A 23943-nucleotide genomic window follows, 5' to 3' on the forward strand; every position below is an offset into this window, starting at 1 on the left:
GAAGCTGCAGAAGCTTCAGGGACAGGCTTACAAAAACACTGAGAGTGTAGTTTAAATTTGCTTTTCATTCTCCTTTTAGTGATTTACATTATCAATAATTATGTAAAAATGTCATTTGCGCAAAAGCAACTGTGTTGTTTCCAAGTGACTTACAACACAGACAGGGTGAATTTATGAACTTCTGTCATAAAACAATCATTGTTATGTAATGTTATCCTATACATATGGAGTGAATATGTACGCCTTTTCTAGTGGGTATACGGCGTATACCTGCGGATCCCGTCGACTACACCACGGCTATACTGTATATAATCATTAAGGTACAGCACCACTCCAGCTGATGACATTCTTTCTTTGTGTTGAGTCATTCTTTTTCTTCTTTCAATGCTGGCCATCCTGAAGAACAATGAGGTGAGTTAGTCCTGAATCCTGAGACACAAAGAACAACAAACATTGAATGCATTGCGTAAACTGCAAGTTGAAGTTGATGTAAAGGATAAGCCTGTTAAAGCGTGTGTGTGTGTGTGTGTGTGTTTGTGTTGGTTGTGTTGTGTGTTGTTGTGTCTGGTGTGTGTGTGTGTGTGTGTGGGTGTGTGTGTGTGAGTGGTTGTGTGTGTGTGTTGGTGTGTGTGTGTGTGTGTGTGTGTGTGTGTAAGCCTGATATATCTTCTACCTCTGTGCCATAGAACTCAATTTTTGTCCAAAAACATCAGTCAGCCACAATGTTCCCTTATTACCATAAACACTGTAGTTTACCACAAGAGATGATAATAATAATAATAATAATAATAATCTGTTAAGTCACTATTTACTATTTATTGACGTTTCTTTTAACCAATCACAATCTTCATCGGCGGCACTAAGCTCCGCACGGATCCACTGCAAAATAGCCTCTGGAAGGAACTTGTTTTGGTGGAACATGTGTACGTTCAAAAGTTATTTTAGTCGTGCAACAGAAAACTCAGATTGGACAGATAGTCAAGCTAGCTGTCTGGATTTACCCCGCAGAGATCTTAGAAGCAGTTAACTATAGTCCTCAGAAATCCACAACATGCATCCGGTGGAATTTCCTGCAGCACCCGAGCAATCCCAGACATGCAACATCAAGGATATGGACGTTAGTCCGACAGGGTTTGTTATGGCAACTAAGGCATTCCTGTTTGTAGTGAAGTACCGTAAGCGGCAGCTGCCGTACACACAGTGATGCACCTGCTTTTCCATGTGTAGTGAACCTACTGTAGCTAGTGTTTTATGTTTGCTGCAAACAAAGCTGCTGCCAGCCAGGCTAAAACTAATATAGTTAGCCTTTAAAATCAAGGGGTTTGTCCCAAATAATGTTACGATTCCGAGCCACGAAGCTGGAACATAACACCAATCCACAACAGCAGTCTGTGTCTGATAGAAAGTACTTTACACTGATTGTGTTCTTAGATACACAGCTTGTTGCTAGTGCATGACAGCAGGCTATGCATGTACAGCCAACCACCAATCACAATCAATGATGATCAATTTATTTAACAACACAAGGCCCCGCTAGTCGACCACAACCTGAAATTTAGATGAAGCAATGTGCATGCATTACTTATATTGACTTAAGCCTGGATTAATAGTAGTATATGAATACAATCATGAGTCAACCAGTGTATTTAACTACTCCAAAATCACTTTAGAAGAGTAGTCACAGCTTACTTGCTTTGGTGTTTGGAAAGCATTAAAGTTTAACAAAGAATGGTTCTCTTAAGAAAAGTTACTTTTTCAGTTTTATTTTCTATGTAGATGTACTCTCCTACAAAATCTTCCCAGTAGTCAAGAATGTTTTATCATATCCTAATTGAACTATTTCTATCATCTTGTATAAATGAGTGTTTTTTTCATATCGCAGTATGTATCGCAAGGGGAAAAATCTAATAACATTTAATTTAATCCAAACAAAGAACGAAAAAAAGCAATATCTACTACAAAAACAAGTGAAAGTGAGATCCAAAAAACACAACTTCAATGGTGATTGAAGGTGTGTTTTTTGCTTATTGCAACTGGTGCTGCCAATGAGAATGAAACAGAGATAACAAATCGCCGACTACCCATTCATTTTAATTAAAAAAATTCCAGGCTCAGCCACTTGAGATCATGTTGCAGCTTGTATGCTGGAAAATAGCAGCAATTTATAGCACAACCTAAATCAATGTTAAATGTTTTCTTTAATTAAATGAAAGTCAGCGATTGTTGATGTATGATGATCAGAGGTGGGTAGTAACGAGTTACATTTACTTGAGTACGTTTTTGAAAAAATTGTACTTCTAGGAGTAGTTTTACATCACTATACTTTTACTTTTACTTGAGTAGATTAGTGAAGAAGAAACTGTACTCTTACTCCGCTACATTAGGCTACAATGAGCTCGTTACTTTTCTTTTTACCTCTTTGGTATTATACGCGTCATTGTTTTTACCCCAGCGTACGTCTCATTTTAATGTTTTATTTTGACAGAGAGAGTCACACAGTCACGTGGTAGAGTCTTCCGCTGAAGGCTCTACCACGTGACTGTGTTTCACCAATCAAACGGCGTTGTGCAGTCACGTGACCATACTCTATCTCAGCGCCGGGACAGGTTAGCTTTACGGTCGTAGCAAATCAAAGATGTCAGAATCAACCGTCGCCAAGGCAACGCAGACTTCTATTCTGCGCCTTCTGTGTCGACCAAAACAAACGGACATGTGAGCGTTCAACAACTCAACCTCTAACCTGAGGAGACGTGGCGGTGGTTTTAGTTTTTTCTGTGGAGAGGTGGATGTTTGTTTTTTAGGTTACATACAGTATGTTTTGCACATGCAGTATCCATCCAAATTTGATGTGACAAATCTCTTCACTTAAGCTATTTTGTAATTAATAAATTAATTTTAATTTATTCTATTGATTGGATGAACTATAATTTGCCTAAAGATGATTATTTTGTATTTTTGTCGGTCTGATTGATGCTTGTGTTAAGAAGTAAATCAGACGTTACTCAACAGTTACTCACTACTTGAGTAGTTTTTTCATCAAGTACTTTTTTACTCTTACTCAAGTAATTATTTGGATGACTACTTTTACTTGAGTCATATTATTCTAAAGTAACTTTAGTACAATTTTTGGCTACTCTACCCACCTCTGATGATGATCACACATTTCTCTTTTCAATGACCTATGATATGACATTGGTATTTCATGCTGTGTTTGGGGGAAATGTTTGACAGCCCCTGTTGTGTATGCAGCTGTCTCTGTGACCTCATGTGCTCATTCTCTTCACAGGAAACAAGAGAATACGAGGTTTCGATCTGAAGACGACAGTGTATGTTTTTCAGAATGGACGGAGAAGAAGCCTGCTGGCCTTTTCAACGTCTGTCAGACTCACACCTTTGGTGACTCCCTTCACCCTGTTCTCTATACACCGTATATATGCCTCCCTTTATTTACCCAACAGAGGATACCACACTTCCCCTGGAAAGGCTGGGCCACCGGATTATTTTTCTAGCTCTTCAACAGGAACCGTCCAGCAGCAGCAGTTTGTACAGTTTTTAATCCTGTGCTTGCATCCTGGGGACTTCTAGTGCAAAGTACCATCTCAGAAAGAAAGGAATCAATGTGAAGCTTGTGCCATTAAATGCATAGAACCACAGATGTTACATTGTTTTATCTACATTATACGTCATGTCTCCTGTCACCATTTAAAGACCAATCCTTCGATTTATGGGATGTCTATTAAGAGTGAAATCTTACAATTGAAACAACAGCATTTGCTTTTATCAGAGTATGCCAAAACACACTGACCAAAATTATAAACGCAACACTTGGTTTTTGACCCCATTTTTCATGAGCTGAACTCAACGATCTAAGATCTAAGATTTTTTCTATGTACACAAAAGGCCAATTTCTCTCAAATATTGTTCACAAATCTGTTTAAATCTGTTTTAGTGAGGAATTCTCCTTTGCCGAGAAAATCCATCATGGCATATCAAGATGCTGATTAGACAGCATGATTATTGTACAGTTGTGCATTAGGTTGGCCACAATAAAAGGCCACTCTGAAATGTGGGGGGGAGGAGTCAGAAAACAGTCAGTACAGATACTGACTGGTTGTCAGACCACCATTTCCCTCACGGAGTGCAGGACATCTCTTTCGCATAGAGTTGATCAGGTTGTTGATTGTGTTCTGTGGAGTGTTGGTCCACTCCTCTTCAATGGCTTTGCGAAGTTGCTGGATTTTGGCAGGACCTGGAACATGCTGCCGTATACTCCGATCCAGAGCATCCCAAACATGCTCAATAGGTGACATGTCCGGTGAGTATGCTGGCCATGCAAGAACTGGAATGTTTTTAGCTTCCAGGAATTGTGTTCATGCTGCAACATGAGGTGATAGTCGAGGATGAATGACACAGCTCTGGACCTCAGGATCTCGTCACGGTATCTCTGTGCATTCAAAATGCCGTCAAAAAAATGCACCTGCGTTCGTTGTCCATAACATACGCCTGCCCATACCATAACCCCACCGCCACCATGGACCACTCAATCCACACATTGACATCAGCAAACCGCTCACCCACATAACACCATACATGCTGTCTGCCATCTGCTCTGTACAGAGTAAACTGGGATTCATCCGTGAAGAAAACACCTTTATGGGTGCCAGATGTCATCAAATGTGCCATTCAGGTCGGTTACGGCGATGAATTGCAGTCAGGTCAAGACCCCGATGAGGACGACGAGCATGTAGATGGGCTTCCCTGAGACGGTTTCTGACATTTTGTCCGGAAAAAACGATTGTTGCAGCAGCTGTCTGGGTGGCTGGTCTCAGACAATCTTGGAGGTGAAGATGCTGGATGTGGAGGTCCTGGGCTGGTGTGGTGTGGTGTGGTTGCGCGTGGTCTGCCGTTGTGAGGCCGATTGGATGTACTGCCGAATTCTCTGAAACGCCTTTAGAGATAACTTATGGTAGAGAAATGAACATTCAATTCACAGGCAACAGCTCTAGTGCACACTGCTGCAGTCATCATCTGTGCCATCTGTGGCACTGTGCTGTGTGATAAAACTACACATTTTAGAGTGGCTTTTTATTGTGGCCAGCCTAAGGCACACCTGTGCAATAATCACGCTGCCTAATCTGCATCTTGATATGCCACACCAATGAGGTGGATGGATTATCTCGGCAAAAGAGAAGTGCTCACTAACAGACTTAGACAAAAAAAATTTTTGAGAGAAATAAGCCTTCTATTTATGGGTATTTTAAGCCTTTATTTATAGAACAGTTGAAGAGGGGAGAAAGAAGGGGAATGACATACAGCAAAGGGCCGCAGGTTGGAGTCAAAACCGCCGCCGCTTCGTCAAGAAGCAAACCTCTGTAAATGGGCGCGCGCTCCACCAGGTGAGCTCCACAGACACCCTAATAAATTAGCCTTTTGTGTACATATAGAAAAAAATCTTTGAGTTCAGCTCATGAAAAATGGGGGAAAAAAGTGTCTGATTTTGTTCAGTATATGTTGCTCTTTGAATTGATGTAACCTTCAGAGATAAAAAAAATAAAAATAAGAATGTGCCTTAAATAAAAAGGGCCTTGAAGGCATATCTATCCGTCTGAGAGTGACATGAGAAGTTTGATATCCTTATTTGTCTGTGTGTTAAATACAGAGCTGGACTAGAGAAATGCTAGATTGTAGTTACCAAACATAGTTTAGGGTTCTCAAGTCTCACGCATTCACGTGAGAGACATATTTCAACCAGTTCCCAAGCCACACTTATTTCTCACGCTGATGAAGTCACAAATGCACTGAAAGCGATAATTGATGCACCTGCATCAATCCCTTGTTTCACATCATTTATGAAATTTTATTCCAATCATTATTGGGCATTTTAAAGAAACTTCGGACACTCAATTGCCGTTACAGTTTGCAATATATACGCACCGGCGCTGCGCTATTCATTAATATCCTCTGCTCTCATGTTTCAACGTAACAAAAAACTAATAGAATACTTGTATTTATTTGGATAAATTTGTAATGTATCAAGATTAACCAATTGTTATAATTTCTAGTGCTGGTCAGTTATAAACGATGGTAAAATGTAACTGCTTGCAAAACCCTTGAGAGAATTAGACATTGGAAGGAGGGTGCAATATATAAAGTATTGTAATTTTTATTATAAACATTCTGATCAGTCAGGAATAGTCGTGTTTTGAAATATAAATAGCTATTTATGAGTTTTGTGGGCTAATGCACAAGAAGCCTAATTCTCTTTTACAATAATTCACAACATTTACAATCTTGGAGGCAAACTCATAAAAATGTATACTAATTAAGATCAGTTTATGTGATGGAATAGGAGCATTAAAATGTGTCAGAAGTCACCAAATTTGTGCTTTTATGGCCAAAGAAATTGGCAAATTAGGCATTTTTACCAGAGTGGTGAACCACAAAGAATCCCAGGCAACATAAGTTTTTTATTGATATCTTAGAATGACAATCTTTGTTTCATTTGTATCCAACATGTAGAATTAAAGAGACATTTTTATTTGTACTTAGTTTACCATCTTCAGTTTTGTGTAACACCTTTAATTTAAAAACATTTAGCGACGTCACATGCGTTGAATTTTTTATGAAGCAAAAGGAATATGTGCACCAAGGTAAGCTGTTGTTCACATTGCCATCGCCTGTTTGGAGATTGCGTCTAAATTCAGACCTTACTGTTGTTCACACATTCAGTATGTATCCCAGCTCGAGTGATGACAATATTAACCTATTTTTGATTCATTGTAAGTACTGATTAAGCTACTTCACAAGCATCTTCAATAAAAGTTGTTGTTCAATAAAACAATGAATATGTTGACAATATTTCTTCTTTGCTAAATCATTTGCTTGTTTCCTTGTTTGCAATGTAGGTGAGTGAATGGTTTGGATCCATTTGACTGTGTGAGGCTATTGATTCGCAGAAAGTTTAAGAAGAAGAATTTTTAATTTTTAGCGACTGTTTACTTGACAATTTTTGGTAAGTAAAAGAAAATATACACAAGGGCTGAGGAGGACATGTAATCTATCAAAGCAGATTTGAGAGTATAGAGAGACAAATTTCTATTTTGGTTTTGGCTGATTCGGAGCACCTTATTTTTAATACTTGTTAATAATGTAACCTTTGGCTGTTAAAGTGTTATTTATAGAGACAAAGCGCATTAAGTTCCACCCCCACTAAAAAGGAAAACAACTCTCTGCTCTCCATTGACTTGATTTGCGTGAAGGTGTCTCCTCGTCAATTTGGTCTGCTAGCAGACAACAGAAGAATGCCTGAAAGCTACTGTGTGGGGATATTCCCTACTAACGATACCAACAGACGAAATTGACAAGGCGGTCAACGGAGAGCTGTTTACCCCTCCAGTGGGTGTAGCCTTCAGACTATGATGCAATGCGCTCTGTCTCTAAATAATTTATGAAGGACAGATTTAATAACACTATCCCTCTTAGAAAGTCAAAACTTCCATCTTCTCAATTTGTATGCATACTGGAGAACAGCTCGTTTGGATTCTGTTAAGATCAAACCGGAGTGAACCCACACAGAGACAGAGCCAGGTCCAAAAGTTCCATGCAGACGTAGCCGTACTTTCCGGTGTACGTGTTCGGTTTGTAGTGAGGTCCATTTGTAGCATGCAGGAATGGGAGGGCAGAAGTGAAGTGATGAAGAGTCAGGTTCCAAAGTACTGAAGCACAAGAGAAAACAGACAACAGGGAAACAAAGCGTAATACTAGCGGGTTGAGTCAACAGCGAGACTGTGATCGTCTTGACCATGATCTGACGAAGAGCAGCAGGTTGACCGGTTACTTGAAGCACAGGTAATTATGGTAAATGAGCTGCAGCTGGAACCCTGACTCAGCACACCTGACTTCACTCCTGCAATAACAAACAGACAGAGGGGAAGGGGGAGAGGAGAGACAGGAAGCTACCTGACAGTAGCAGGCCTAATGGTACCACCCCAAACAATGCACAGGGGTTAACGGTCAATAATTTTAAACTGTCCGAATGTAGTTCTCCAAAGCCTCTGTCTCCGGGTGAGAGAGATTGTACAGGCAACTGGTGGGAAGAGGGGCTCCAGGCTGGAGATCAGTGGTGCAGTCGTACAGCCAGTGAGGAGGAAGACAGGTGGCTCTGTGTTTGCAGAAGACTGACACCAGGCCATGATACACATTAGGTACAGCAGAGAGATCCATGGATTCCGGTGGGGTTTGAGCAGAATACAAACAGTTAACATTACAAAACGTGCTCCAGGAAACAATTCTACCTGTAACCCAGTCAATGTGTGGATTGTGTTTTATGAACCAAGGAATACCAAGCACCAGGGGAGTCTGAGGACAGTCAATTGTGTGCAATCTAATTCTCTCTTGATGGTTACCTGACACTTGGAGACAAACAGGAACAGTCTGATGAGTAACACGAGCCATTAAAAGGCCATTAAGGCCTTTAGCCTGTAGCAGAACGTCAAGAGGAACAGTCGCTAAATCCATTTGTGAAGCCAATTCCCGATCCATTAAGCTTTCGTCAGCACCACAATCAAGCGTGCCAATAGGGGAACTCTAGGACTGCCACTGGAGGGATGCCTGCAGTTGAATGCGGGAAGAAGAGGGAGAACCCACTGCATGGCTCACTAAAACTTCTCCCATTACTGAGTCAGCACGAAGAAAAAAAATGTCCAGCCTCTCCACAATGTCCTTATTGCATAGGGTGACGAAATGTCCTCTTTTGCCCGGACATGTCCACTTTTTACGTACCGTCTGTGGCGTCCGCGGGGGGGATTTATAAGTTCATGAAAATGTCCAGTTTTCACTGTTTTTCATGGGGCCATTAAGCGTGTACTTAAATTGACTGGTGCTTTGCAGACAATACTACGGTACTTTGTTGCAAGATGTAATTCCATTTTTGGAAATCAAAATATGGCATGGAGGACAATCGTGCACGATCCACTTCCATGGCTTTGGGTTCGGCGCTCCTCTTAGTGTCTCAGGAAGTCTCAACCTTCTCAATAGGCAAGTGGCAAGGAGGAGTTGTTTGACAATAGACAGGTACCTGGAATTGACAATCCTCTCACTCTCTTCCCAAATCCGATTATTACTATTAATTAGCGTTAATGAACACTACTTGCAATGCCTCATCATTCCAACCACTCACCGCTGCCAAGTTCCAAAACTCCACCGCCATCTCCGCCATGCTGCGACACCCCTGCCAAAGAGACAACACTTAGCAGCGTCTTTGCCCCAAACAGGGTGGCCGAAAACCTTCATCTATATGGTGCAGGCAAAGTAAGAGTTGTACACGTCCGACCGTCACGTTCCCCAAGAATGGATAGAATTGATAGTAGAGTTGAGCAGGTAAGCATATCAGGATAGCATATCAGTGGTGTAGGTAAGTGGCTGTTGTTCAAACAGTAATGAACTTTGAATCTAAAAATCTAAAAAAAGTACCCATGTTTCCACCAACGCTCGGGAGCAGGAACAAAAGGTTCCCTGATCTGTGCTGGTGGATCAGAAAAAACAGGCGGGACGGGGGGCGGAGCAGCTTGTATGTCATGAACAGGAGGGTGCAGCATTATTTTGGGTGGTGAAGGGCAAATGCTTGATTAGTGAGAAGTTGCACCCGGTGGAGCAACATCTGACAGAATTTGTTTTGAATAGAATGTCATGTTGGCCTAAAATGATGCCCTGATCAGCTATGGCGGATCAAATCTGAGTGATATCAGGGGTGGCCTCTCTGTTACTGTCTGCGGTGGTTATATTTGGGTCAGATCATCCTGTGACGATTGAAGTGGAGTAACCCAAACACAGACAGAGACACTTAATTGTCAAAGTTTTTAGAAAGGGGACGCAAGTCCAGACTTTCAGAGGGGTACAGGTCCAGTAGTTCCGAGCAGACGTACCCGTACTGCATTTGTAGCGAGCAGGAATGGGGAGGGCAGAAATGCAGTGGTAGCCGGAGTCAGGTTTCAAAGTACTGAAGCACAAAAGAAAAGAGATCAGGACAGGAAAACTAACAAAAAGAGTAATACTAGCGGGTTGAGTCAACAGCGAGACTGTGATGGTCTTGACTATGATCTGATGAAGAGCAGCAGGTTGAGAGGCAGAGATGATTATGGTAAATGAGCTGCAGCTGGAACCCTGACTCAGCACACCTGACTTCACTCCTGCAATAACAAACAGAGGGGGAGACGAAGACAGAAAGCTACCTGGCAGTGGCAGGCCTAACAGATTCTCATTGCCTGAGTGGAGGACACTGAAAGCATGATTACTGACCACGGTTAATTTTTTTTCAAATATCAATTTAGCAAAAAAAGAACAAAGCAAAGGTCACAGTAAGTTTATATGGATTTTTTTTCCATGTTACATCAATATAGAAATAAATAATCCTATGAAATACATCCTGAAGTAAATAAGGCAATAAATATCGGAATTAATTTATATATATATATATGTGTGTGTATACAGGGATGTTTTTTGATCATGCACAACAAAGTTTGTTTGTTCCTCAGGATTGTTTCATTCCGAACCATGATCCTTTTCCTTTTTAAGATTATGTTTTGGGCATCTTAGCCCTTTTTTTTATAGGACAGCTGAATACATGAGAGAGGGAATGACATGCAGCAAAGGACTGCAGGTCAGAGTTAAACCTGCAGCCACTGTGTCAAGGAGTAAACCTCTATATACGGGCACTCACTCTACCAAGTTAGCTACCCAGGCACACACCATGATCTTTTTCCTAAACTTAATGAGTCTTATTTGTGCCTAAACTTAACCGTCATTGCTGCATGATGCAAATTTTTTGGGCTTAACTCCCACACTCCTGAAAGGACAGTCATCTGGCGCTGCCTGTTGCCGTCTAAACACCTGCCTCTGGTAGCCCGCGTCCCGGAGTTCTGTAGCAGCTAAATACAACCAGCAACTGTCAATCGGACACTATAGACTATGGCACTATAGACTGTTCACGTTTTACTTAGTTTAAAATAATTATATTTTAGGTATATAATAGTCTATTGGTGAAGGAGGATACATTTTGTGCAATAAAAATAATTCACTATAACCAGGGGTATGTAGACCAGAAAGGGGGAAATCACATGCATCACCCTGGCAAATGGCACCCTGTGCACGGGCATGTTCACGCACTACATGCAGATGAACAAAGCCGCTGCTGGATGTCCTGAATCGGACCTTACAGGGTGTAAGTTTCTGTGACTCACTGTACAGAGTGACGATTACTTAAAAATAGTCCTAAAAAAAGACCTTCCGCCACAGCGCTGTAGAGCAGGGTCTGGCTAGTCCACATAACATTCCAGGATGGGAGAAAAACATGCTCTGGTTTATTTGCATTTCTTTGAACCAATTGTAACATTCTTGGGTGACGCTAAGCTCCACACAGCACCCTTTGCAAAATAGCCTCGGGAAGACTGACTTGACACTGGCTTTTTTCCTGCTGCTGCCGACTGCTCCAGTCCACTTTACAGGCGAGGTGCGACTCAACTCGATGAGCCTAATCACCTTTATCATAGACCAAACATGGCTGCACGCTCTGGTAAATGGCTCCTAAAAAAAAGTCCTGACATATATTAATAATACAAGTTCATTACTTTAGTCTTATGCTATTTATTTTTAACAATATTTGTGGCAGTTATGTTCTACAGATGCCTGTTTGAACTTCAATAAAGTAAGGAAAAAAAAGTAGAATGAAATTATAAAACTCTGGGGGAAAGGAGCCATACAATTACAATCACACCATTATGTTTTTTTGTGGTGCCACATATGGACCGCATTGTTCATGACAGTAGTCCCTAATGATGGACACAAATTCCGCATCTCACAATAGTGTATTCATGCCATGTTTTGAGTATGTACTGCATTAGTCTATATCCTTAGTCTATATCCTTGACGTTCCACTTCCGGGATTGCTCCGGTGCCGCCGGAAATTCCGCCGGATGCATGTCTGTTTCCTTCCGCTTTCTTTGTGTTGGAATTTTAAACTCCGGTGGATTCATGAGGACTATAGTTGACTGCTCCTCAAATCTCTGCAGGTTAAATCCAGACAGCTAGCTAGTCTATCTGTTCAATCAGAGTTCTCCTTTACTATTTTAAAATAGCTCTGTGCAGAGCTTAGCGTTGCCCATGACGATTGTGTTTGGTTAAAAAAAAAGCCAATACACCAGAGCACGTTTTTCTCCCATCCTGGAATGCTGTGTGGACTAGCCAGACCCTCCTACGCTCCGCAGCATGGGATGGTCTGGCAAAAGCAATACTAGTAGTTTATTAATGCTGGACAATAATGCTTTTTGAAATGTAGTAACGAATGCCAATATGCTCATGCAGTTGACAATGTGAGAGTCAACGCTTGAATTAAACCAGGACTACTTGATTTTTCATCAGATATGTTGGCAGCAGCAGGTTAAGAAAAGGTCTTCAATGCCTGTCACTAATGTTTTGCTTCAATCAACAGGAAACTGAAAACGTGTTCAGTGTTTCCGCTTCTGTAGGACTAACAAGCTTGAATTAACATTGGTTTCCACATTCACAAAGCCGCCTTAAATTAAATGAGTGTCTGAATGGTAAGTTTCCACAAAATGTTTATTATAATTGAACTTCTAAGAATTGAAAATTCCAGTTTCAACTGTAACCCTTGTCTCACTAAGGTTCTGCCATCTTGTGTGGGGCATACTGGACATAGGTTTATGGAGGCTTATAACTATGATTATTTTTAATTAAAATCAATTAAAGCCAGCATAAGAATATCTGAATGTATCTATGTACACAACTTACCTGAGCAAGCTTTCCTGAAGTGATCATATTCTAATAGAACATTTCAATGTTGAGAAACCATTTGGACATCTGGTCAACACAACAGATCACTGCCTCCCTCTGCTGGCAAGGGCTACAAACTACCCATCAGCCATTAGGCAGGGATGTGCTTTGTCTTAAACACAATTTTGACTCTTACCTAAGTCTCTTACCTTAGTGCAGACCATTAGACTATTGGACAATGTTTCATCTTTGCTGATTTGATACACAGGGCTTTTACCAATCCCCAGTTTTTGTGTCCCCTATTAATCTCCTCGTGGTCTATAGCCACGGTTGTCCACTTCTGGGCTTGCTCTCGTTCTGTTGGGAATTCCGCCAGATGTCACTCTTTTCGGATATAGGTTTTTGGATGTGCGTTACCTTCCTCTTTCTTTGTGTTGGGGTTCTAAACTCTGGTGGCTTTCTGAGGACTATGGTTAACTGCTCCTCAGATCTCTGCAGGGTAAATCCAGACAGTTAGCTAGACTATCTGTCCAATCTGAGTTTTTGGTAGCACGACTAAAACAACTTTAGAATGTACGCAAGAACAAGTTCCTTCCCGAGGCTATTTTACTGTGCCACCGCAAACAAGTTATTCATTGTATTTTAGCAGAATATCAGAAGCAACATTAGGGAATAACTGAGTACGCTTTAAGTGCACTGTTTATGTATTGCTAGTAATATTGTTATTGCAATACGTACACGTTGTCACATATTTTCCTCATATTGTGCAGCCGTATATTTAACACACACACACTACAGATGTGTGTCATTCAGGTAGAGGGCTTTGGTATTCTTGGTGACAGGAACAATTGGGGCTCTTCTTGAAACATGTAGGGACTACAGACTGGAGGCGTGAGAGGGTTAGGGTAAACCTGTTCTGATGAACCATTTATACAATGTGTGAATAAATGAATAAATGGTTCATTTTTGTGTCTGACCACTTATACGGCCAATCCATTATAGGACACATTTTAAAGAAACACGTTTTAATCGCTTGACAGCCCTACTTTATATCATTGATTGCTGCTAGAGTTGGGTTGATAAACGTTTTGCTGGTCCTGTGTACAAGCTTAAACCGGTTTGATTTCATGCCAGCTGGCTGAACCAGCATTTGTCATTATTGACACATTATGGCAAAAAAGTAAGACAATAGCAACCTGTGCTGATGGCATTATGGCACTATTGGGTAGTAGCAGTGCTACATACAATACTGGTTTACTGTACTCACATCTCAATAGGGTCACTGTTATCTAAATCAAATAGCTATTTGGTAGCTTAACTCTTTTAATGATTTACTGGTGCCGTAGTCTCCCCACCATCTACATTTCCTCAAGCATTTGTAAAGCTCAAGTGCAACTGCTGAGGATCACTGACACTGTAAATACTGATGGTTATGTAATGTAGGCCTACATAGCTGTACAAAAAACTAATAGCAATATGGAGGGGACCAAAAATTCTCAAGAGCAAGTTATAAAGGGGACACAAAGATTACAGAAAATATAAAAAATATTCTAAACCTAAAACACTTTTTGTTTTTGCCCCGTTAGCGTGTGTATTGTTTTACCATTTGCCGTTAGCATGTGTATTGTTTTAACATTTAGACAGTTATTTAAAAAGATATATTATTCACAATACGCAGTGTAGATTTTAAAGATTTTGTTAGCATTGCAAATTCTTGTGGAAATGTAGCAAGCACCTATAACCTGTCACACATATGTCTAGATGTCCTTTGTAAATCTCAAACTGTTCATCTGATCTTTTTCACACTTGGCGGGTGTATTGCAGGCATAGATACATCTTTATATACAGTCTAAGATTGCAGGGGACCCAAGGGAGTGCAGTGTCAAATGTGATTGAATTTGGCCTGATGGATGTGCTAAAACAATGAACTTTGCGTTTTGGCCTGTAACTTTTTAACCCCGTGTCTCAGAAACAAAATGATTTTTTAAATGCGGTTGAATCTATCCATATAGCATCCATATAGGCATAGCAGCTGTCGCCATGGTCCCGCTACACGTTCTGCGGTGCCATGATCATCTGCTACACTGCGGTGCCCAGCTACATCCTGCTGTGCCTTGTAATGCCGCACAGTGCCCTGCTATGCCATGAACTACTACAAAGAACTACTACAAACTACTATTTTTTTCTATTTTTGTTATTTCTACTAACCCCAACCGGCCCGTCAGACACCGCCTACCAAGAGCCTGGGTCTGTCCGAGGTTTCTTCCTAAAAGGAAGTTTTTCCTCGCCACTGTCGCACTGTTGCTTGCTCTGGAGGAGAACTGTTGGGTCCTTGTAAATTCTGGAGTGTGGTCTAGACCTACTCTATGTAAAGTGTCTTGAGATAACTCTTGTTATGAATTGATACTATAAATAAAATTGAAATTGAAATAGATATTACACAGATATACAGTACACATAAAAATCATTCTGCATTTAATTCAATTTAATTTATGGTATCAAATCACAACGAGTTATCTCAAAACACTTTACAGATAAAGTAGGTCTAGACCACACACTATAACTTACAAAGAACCAACAATTCCAGTAATTCCCCCAAAAGCAAGCATTTAGTGTGACAGTGGTGAGGAAAAACTTCCTTTTAGGGAGAAACGTCAGACAGAACCAGCTTCTTGGTAGGCGGTGTCTGACGGTGCCGGTTGGGGGTGTGATGAACAGTGGCAATAGTCACAATAAAGATATTGGAACTATGACTACAAATAGTAGTTGTAGAACATCCTGGTGTAGCAGAGCACTGCGGGCCGTTACAGGGTGTAGCAGGACATAGCAGGGCATAGCAGGGCATAGGAGGGCGCGGAGCAGGACCACGGCAACAGTTGCAACCATGATGGTGCCACCCTAATCCAAGGAGACATGCTGGGTGAAAAAAAGCATAAGGACTCTGGGGAATAAGATCCACAGAACTAGGTTAATAACAAACATTTCTGGGACATGGATGCACACAGATGGAAAGAGAGGAGAGAGGAGCTCAGTGTGTCAAAGGAAGGAAGTCCCCTGGCAGTCTAGAACTATAACAGCATAATTAATAGCTGGTGCAAGGCAGACCTGCGCCAGTGCTATAAGGGTTGGTAGATCAGTCTTACAACTATGAAGAGAAGGGGGCCGTGTCTGCAGCTATGTTTATTTGTAAATTGTACTTACAGATACAAATGAATCTGCCTTTATTTGTGCATTGTTTTTCACGAGTTACAAATACTTATGATACTGTTTTAGCACCATAGATATAAGCCACGCTCATTTGTGTGTCGATCCATTTTGAATTGCGTTCAAATCAGTTTTTTTGCCACTCCTTTTACAGATTATGAGCAATCATCACCAAATTTGGTACATAATATCTCTTGACCAAGCTGGACACAATTATTTTTGGGGGATTTTTCATATTCCATACAGTTTAGCTATAGTTGGCCCTCAGAGTTGGCTCATATGCAATGGGCATGGTTTATATTATATGAATATATTCTAATTTCTAAACACTTGGTAAAGTAAACTGATCGGATTGGTTAAAATCTTGAAAATGGATTGATCAAAAGGAAAGAAGGAATCTGAAATCAGATTAGATCACAAAATCCAATCCTAGTTTGAATCTGGATCAAACCTTCAGTTTGTGTTGATCAAAACTTGTCAGTAGGATTTGGATAACTTTGATCCAAAAAAACAGGATTATCCTGAACCCAACGGGGTAGGATTTCAAGGTGGATTCCAGAAAGAAAATGTAGTAAAACTTTAAAATTGGTCAAATAATAAATTTGTATCATTTAGTGTATATACCTTTTATTTATAGTTTTGCACTTGACTTGTGTAACCGTTGTAACGGTGATGAATTAGACATAGTAGACATAGGCTACCAATTAAGCTATTCAGTATAGTAAAATAAAAATGATCTTGTCCCCATGAAACTATCCCCCAAACAGATTTCAATAACAGACTAAAATAATATATTCCATTTTTCTGTCATTCATCACCATATATAAATTTCAAAGAAAAAATCAGATGAGCCTGTCAAATATAATTTCTGGTCTCTCCTCCTCAGATGATGAAAAACCTTGAACAATCTTTATTTTGTTAACTAATGGACTTTTAGCCTTTTTTTTATCTTAGACGTTTACAAAATAGCCACAATGTATTTGTTAATGTATATTTGTTTTTTTTATTTGTTGTGGCTCAGATGAGGGCTCAAAACAAAATTATGAATGGAAGTGGGTGTTTGTGTTTTTTGCGTTTTGTCTCAAAATAAGAAACACTTGCAGTGACCCCATGTTGGCTCTTCTACCTGTTCTTACATAGCTGGTAGCCCACACTGTGATATGTTGTCCAATTTAGAAAACTGGTAATCTGGATTTGGCAATCTTGAAAACTGTATCTGGATCAGGATGATTCATATCAATGTTGTTTTGAAAAACATGATAACCTGATCCTGAATAGCAAAAAATGGGATTTCCGAATCTGGATTATTTTGATCCAGATTCAATGTTTTGACAACTGACCCTTAGTGCTATTGCAACCACATGGGTGGGAATGTTAATATGTCTGAGTGGCCTTGATAAATTTGGTGCCATCTGGTCAATAGGTGGCACTGTGGCAGCATCAAAGGAAGGAATCTGTTTGTTTGTATGTATGTGTGCATTCATCACTTGCTTTTGTATATCACAAGAGACATCCGGGGCCTGTTGCAAACTAGGATAAGGGATTAAGCCGGGATATTCAAGATATCCTGGATGAATTTAGTTTTGACTCGGTTGCACAAAACCAGATTGAATGAAACCCAGCCAAGTAACCATGGAGATTTATTCTTTGCTGGTAGCCTGGTCCAGGGGCCTGTTGCACGAAACTAAGATAAAGGATTAAGCCGGGATATTCAAGTTATCCTGGATGAATTTAGTTTGGACTCGGTTGCACGAAACCAGATTGAATTAAATCCAGCCAAGTTACCATGGAGATTTATTCTTTGCGGCTAGCCTGGTGCAGAGCAGGCTAACAGCCGGGCTAAGATTAATCCTGGAGTCTCATGTGTCAAATCAGCTGCCGCTCTGATCCGAAATAAACGTATTTAACAGTTATTCCGTTGTCTTCTGCATGTGTTCTGCTTTATTTTTATTAACATCCATTAGCCTGTCACTATTGTTTTCGCGAGTTTGATTTAAACCCTACTACAGCTGTTTAGATGGTTAGAAATGGTTGCACTGGCACCCTGATGCGGAGTGGGACTTTTCCCGGTGGGACGGTAGCCTAGTGTGTCGAGGCCGCCTGGCGTGCGGCCGCTGCCCGGTGGCCGCTGCCCGGCGGCAGACCTGCGAGTTGTGTCAGTGTCCACTCTCTCTGTAAAAGTAGAGATGAGCAGCGCAGCGTCCGTGGTCTCAGCTTCAGGTTTCTACAGGACGCGCTCCGAAGATTAAGTGTGACGATATTAATGTAGTGATGTTCTCAGATGATATTAATTGCAGACTGGTCAGAGACCAATACATTCATGATGCTTGCCCTTCTCTAGTAAAGGTTAGTTTGTGTTACTCCTTAATAAAATAAGTTGCCTAGGCCTAATGTTTTTATTATAGCTTACATTGGTTTCATAACCTTCTCAATTAGTCTCCCATCCCTGGACCAATAACGTGGCCTATATACAGCACGTATGTAGTGTAGTTATCATTCATCACACAAGGAAAACCACAATGCTTCTTAATCTTTTATTTTGGTGCGGTCACTTGTCAGAAGAATAAAAAAACATGAATATTGTTTTACATATGCTCACAGCGTGTATTGAAGTCACTTACTACTTTTTCTAGTTGTCGCTTTCTGATTGTTCTGTATGAACATTAATTGTACAAAGAATTAGATATAGCTTACAGAGATGTGTGCATATGGTTGTAAAACATATTCTCGCGTTTGAATAAGGGTTTGAAATTAAGCCTAGAGTCATTAGGGTCCATTCCCCCAGGAACATTATTCTCTCTGCTCACTTTTAAGGCAAAGGCCAAATAATAATACATTTTAGCCATAAGTGCACGTTCACGGCTTTCTCAAATAGACCACGATATCGATCACAGATTTATAAGTGCCACTTATCCCAGCTATCTCCACCTGGCTCGACATAGCTCCACCTGTTCATCCTGGCTCGGCAAACGTGCAACCGATTAAGCCAAGATGAGCAGGTCACACTAAGTCAAGCTGCGCTTTTTCACTTATCCTGGATATCTTTATTCTACTTTCGTGCAACAGGCCCCTGGAGTCTCATGTGTCAAATCAGATGCTGTCTGATCCGGCATTGGCCTACTCACTATTGTAGTCGCGAGTTTGATTTAAACCCTAGCCTACTACAGTTGTTTAGATGGTTAGGAAGGGTTGCACTGGCACCCTGATGCGGAGTGGGATTTTTCCCGGTGGGACGGTACTGTGTCGAGGCCGCCTGACGTGCGGCCGCTGCCCAATGGACACTGCCTGGTGGCAGCTGCCCGGTGCCTGGTGGCCGCTGCCCGGTGGCCAGTTCTGCGAGTCGTGTCAGTGTGCACTCTCTCTGTAAAAGTAGAGATGAGCAGCGCAGCGTCCGTGGTCTCAGCTTCAGGTTTCTACAGGACGCGCTCCGGAGATTAAGTGTGACGATATTAATGCAGCAATATTCCAAGATGATAATAATGGCAGACTGGTCAGAGACCAATACATTCATGATTCATTTTCTTGTTGCTTATCCTTCTCTAATAAAGGACAGTTTGTGTTACTCCTTAATAAGTAGGCTTAATGTTTTTTATTATAGCTTACATTGGTTTCATAACCTTCTCAATTAGTCTCACATCCCTGGACCAATAACGTGGCCTATATACAGCACGTATGTAGTGTAGTTTACATTCATCTCACCGGGAACACCACAATGCTTCTTCATCTTTTTATTTTGGTGCGGTCACTTGCCAGAAGAATAAAAAACATGAATATTGTTTTACATATGCTCACGGTGTGTATTGAAGTCACTTACTTCTTTTTCTAGTTGTTGTCCCTTTCTGATTGTTCTGTATGAACATTAATTGTACAAAGAATTAGATATATCTTACAGAGATGTGTGCATATGGTTGTAAAACATGTTCTCGCGTTTGAATAAGGGTTTGAAATTAAGCCTAGTCATTAGGGTCCATTCCCCCAGGAACATTATTCTCTCTGCTCACTTTTAAGGCAAAGGCCAAATAATAATACATTTTATTTATAGAGTGCTTTACATGGTAAGCTAGTCAAAGACACTTTACAGTAAAACCAGCACATGTATCACATAAAAACAGAAACATGAAACTAGCATATTTAAAGCAATTAAAACACAGTGTAGCCTACAACTCTGTAAAAATACTATAGACTGTAAGCTAAGTTAATATGTTTACACCCTCACACATTCAGTCTGGTCCGCTATGTTGGGCTTTTTCTCTCCGTTTGACAACAGCCGTATTTCCCTTTTTGCATATGTTGGGCGTTTCTTAATACCAAGTAGGCTACGCAAAGAACGGACTTGTGTTCTTGGGGAGACCGTACTTGCAGGTTGTACCTGGAAGACTGAACTCGCAAGTTCAGAAGCACACAAAACGCTGTTGACAGTTTTGAGACGAAGCGTTCTTCCTGTTATTGCGCAACACCCCCAGCAAAGAGAGCGCTTTACTTTGATGTGTGTATTCATAATAAAACATGGACGGTCACCTTTCACACCGCCTTTGTTGTTTTGTTACGTTTTCATTTAAAGTGCTATTAAGTATCACGGGGCAATAACTTTATAAATAACGACTCAACGGCGGGAAAAAAATCCTTGTAACATTGTTCGGGATTCAATTTTAATTGAAAGCAGAACAGAAACGTTAAAATAGGTATTAAAATTATAGATGGACTGGGTAAAGTTAGCCACTGCCGTCTGTATATGTTACAGAGAAGCAGAAGAGGAGCCCGAGAGGGAGGAGAGCCAGGATGAGGAGGACAGATATATATAACAACAGCGGTAAAAATTGCTTAAAATATCATACAATTGTGGACCTGGCTTTGCTGCAGGGGTCTGTCTAAATGTGGGGCCAGAGGGGTCTGTCTAAATGTGGGACCAGAGGGGTCTGTGAGCTGACTGACTGACCGGCTCGCGAGAGTCATTCCCGGCTGGCGTAGCAAGCTCGCCCGCCGGGGATTGTGGAGCTTTCCAACTCCGAAGGCTTTTTTAATTCACCATCAATTTTCGTTGAACTGCCTATACTCAAAATCTTCACAGCTGATTTCTCGCCTTAAAACATCTTAAAAATGAATTAATTGATTTAATAATAGACGTAAATTGTGAAAATATGTGTACCGGAAAACATTTATAAGCGCTTTACACCCGAATTGAATGCTGGGATACCGGCCCGGCCAAGTTCACACAAGTTACCATCCGATGGATCCTCGGTAAAATGGGCGTGTCGAGATCACATCCGGGGATTTTAACTGTTCTTGGCAAAATGCTAACTTGTGTATTGGGTCAGTACTTTGGCCACCAAACATGACGTTTCACAAGAACACAAGTCCATAGAAGAACACATATTGAGAAACGCCCTATATTCTTCCCCCTCCTCGTTACTTTCCATTAGAAGCTGCTGCTCATTGGGTGAAACATTTGGCGCATGCGTCTTCTCCTTCTCTGCATCAGTAAATCTGTGATCGATACCGTGGTCTATTTGAGAAAGCCGTGAACGTGCACTTATCCTGGCTATCTCCACCTGGCTCGACATAGCTCCACCTGTTCATCCTGGCTCGGCAAACGTGCAACCGATTAAGCCGCGATGAGCAGATCACACTAAGTCAAGCTGCGCTTTTTCACTTATCCTGGATATCTTTATTCTACTTTCGTGCAACAGGCCCCGGATCGACTTCGCAGTGTATTGCTGAGGACCCAAGGGAGTGCAGTGTTGTGTGTGTGTGAGAAGCAGTTCTTGAGAACACCGCAAGCAGTAAGCCTACTTTGAAGGGTCAAGCAGAGCCCAGTCTCATGGCAGTTCGTAAAATGGTTACATTATTTAATCTATTTATTCATGTAGGCCTACAGGTCACGTTAATGTCATTATTTTTCGTGGGTTGATTACGACTTTTGAAGTCATGTATAGCCTACAATGGGAAGCTTATTTCGTGGTCATAGAACGATTACGGTAGCGTGTAGTAGCCTAGCCTATTGAAAAGCCGAAAATCTGCGCAGAGAGGTGGGTCGGGGTGGTCGATGGGTCAAACAACACAGGACTTTCACCCCGGAGACCGGGGTCGCGTCCCGCATGTTGCAGTTCCTTTCCGTGTCATTCTCTTCCTAACCACAACCGTCCCGTTGTTATGATGTTGCGTGCCACAGAGACCGCGGATCGTGTCCCGGTGCGAGTTGTTGAACATGAACGTCTGTCTGTGTCTGTTATTCTTATATAGTCAAACTGTTAGTCTGATGGATTTCAAACATGACAGGTGTCTTGCTACGGACATGAGTAAACTGCAGTGCCAAGTCTGATGGGGTTTGTCAGACAGAGTGCGATGCTAGGCCTACTTATAGGCAGGCTACCAGACACTGTTTTTGAGTCACATCGTTGCATATTATGATGATGCATCAGTCCACAAAATGGTTTGTCTTTTGTATCATCAAATTATTCAATAGGAAATCTATTAGGCTACAGGAACGTCTATATGTCAGTGGGTTTTTTATTCGCATAACCGTTCAAACTTGACAATTTCTTGCTTGGGGCACGAGTGTGTGCAGTGCCTAGTTTGACGTTGTTTGGATAAGAAATTAGAAATCTATGATTGAAAGAACCACAAATAGCTTATTGCCACTCTAATTACTCCCTCCCATCCTAAAGTAGTAACTACTTAGACCTACTCCAACACTAAAACTTTGCTCATTGCGTTTTGTGGATGTTCACTGAATCTGTAAATCAACTACAGTGTTTAATTCTGAATGTAGTGTAGGATAATGTTCTGTTGCGCTTAATGTATTGTTTTCTCTGAGTTCACTGTGTAGCCTGTTTGCTTCTGCCTGATGATCTGGCCATGTCCATGGCCACTTTGACAGGGACATAAGCAGGTGGCCATCAAGTTTGTGGTCTCCTAAAGCACCAGCCCCCCCCCCGACAGTTGCACTACCCTTTCCCACCACCACCCCTTACCACCCATAGTATTCTATTTGTACATACTTTAACTACATTTATGCATACCCATATTCCACTGCTCTTCAAACTGCATATAGTTATTTTTCCTACTCTGTTACTAAACTGCAAATATCTGTCTATTGTTCATACTCTGTATCCATATTTATTCTGCTCTTATGTTACTGTTGATGCCACTGTACATATCCTTACTGTATACCATACCACTTCATTAACTGTATACTACTGTCTACTTTGCACTATACTGTTTATTCTATACTGTTCACATTGCACTTTTCAGCATTTTTGCACTTTTAGATGTTAGATGCTTATATTGTCTCTAATTGTACTCTGCATAATGACAACAAAGTTCAAACTAATCTTGATCTAATCTAAACTCCTGCTACCTGTACACAGATACCCAAATACATGTCCACTACTATCACTATTATAAATTGTTATACTACCATGCACAAATAAAAATGTCAATGAACTTTTGCTGTGTAACAATGAGCACTTACTAAAAACACACAAAAACGATTTTGCATGGGTAATGCACTAGTAATATATAATACATATAGTTACATTAAATTCATTTTTTTGCTTAATCTGTGGTTTGTGTCCTTTTCATATATTTACACAGATATGGCCCCATTGCATTTGAAGGTTTGATACTGGCTGCACTAGTTACCTGTAAGGGGCTGGTGGCGTCACAGGGTAAAGTGAATACTCAAAAAAACGAATTATATTTTAAGATAATAGTTTTTGATACATAAAAGTCCGATTTTTTTTTTTATTGGTTTCCTTACTTTAATAATGACATACCTTTTGGATTTTTAAAATTATTTTCGGTTTAGAGGAGGATCCAAAACATCAAATAAATATAATTTTGCTGTAAAACATTTTTTATACAAACATCCATTGAAAAAAAGACAGGTTTGGGTGTGCAAATGGTCACTTCAGGACGTAGAACCAGCGAAGGAACAGTAACACTATGGAAAAT

The 23943-nt window shown here is 40.8% G+C and overlaps 1 protein-coding gene and 1 long non-coding RNA gene across 2 annotated transcripts in view; one reads left to right on the top strand and one right to left on the bottom strand.

Annotated features, from left to right (window-relative positions):
• LOC116676607 (seizure protein 6-like) overlaps nt 1–3762 on the top strand; it is a 317474-nt gene extending 313712 nt beyond the window's left edge. The window contains 2 exon segments of the mRNA XM_032507601.1: nt 403–411; nt 3287–3762. Coding sequence (XP_032363492.1) covers nt 403–411; nt 3287–3316 — 39 coding nt within the window. The 3' untranslated portion in view covers nt 3317–3762.
• The window catches only part of LOC116676769 (uncharacterized), a 614404-nt gene that overhangs the window by 571688 nt on the left and 18773 nt on the right, over nt 1–23943 (bottom strand). The gene's annotated exons all lie outside the window — the stretch shown is intronic.

The sequence above is a fragment of the Etheostoma spectabile genome, chromosome 3 (genome assembly GCF_008692095.1).
Source record: "Etheostoma spectabile isolate EspeVRDwgs_2016 chromosome 3, UIUC_Espe_1.0, whole genome shotgun sequence".
Taxonomy (NCBI): Eukaryota; Metazoa; Chordata; class Actinopteri; order Perciformes; family Percidae; genus Etheostoma; species Etheostoma spectabile.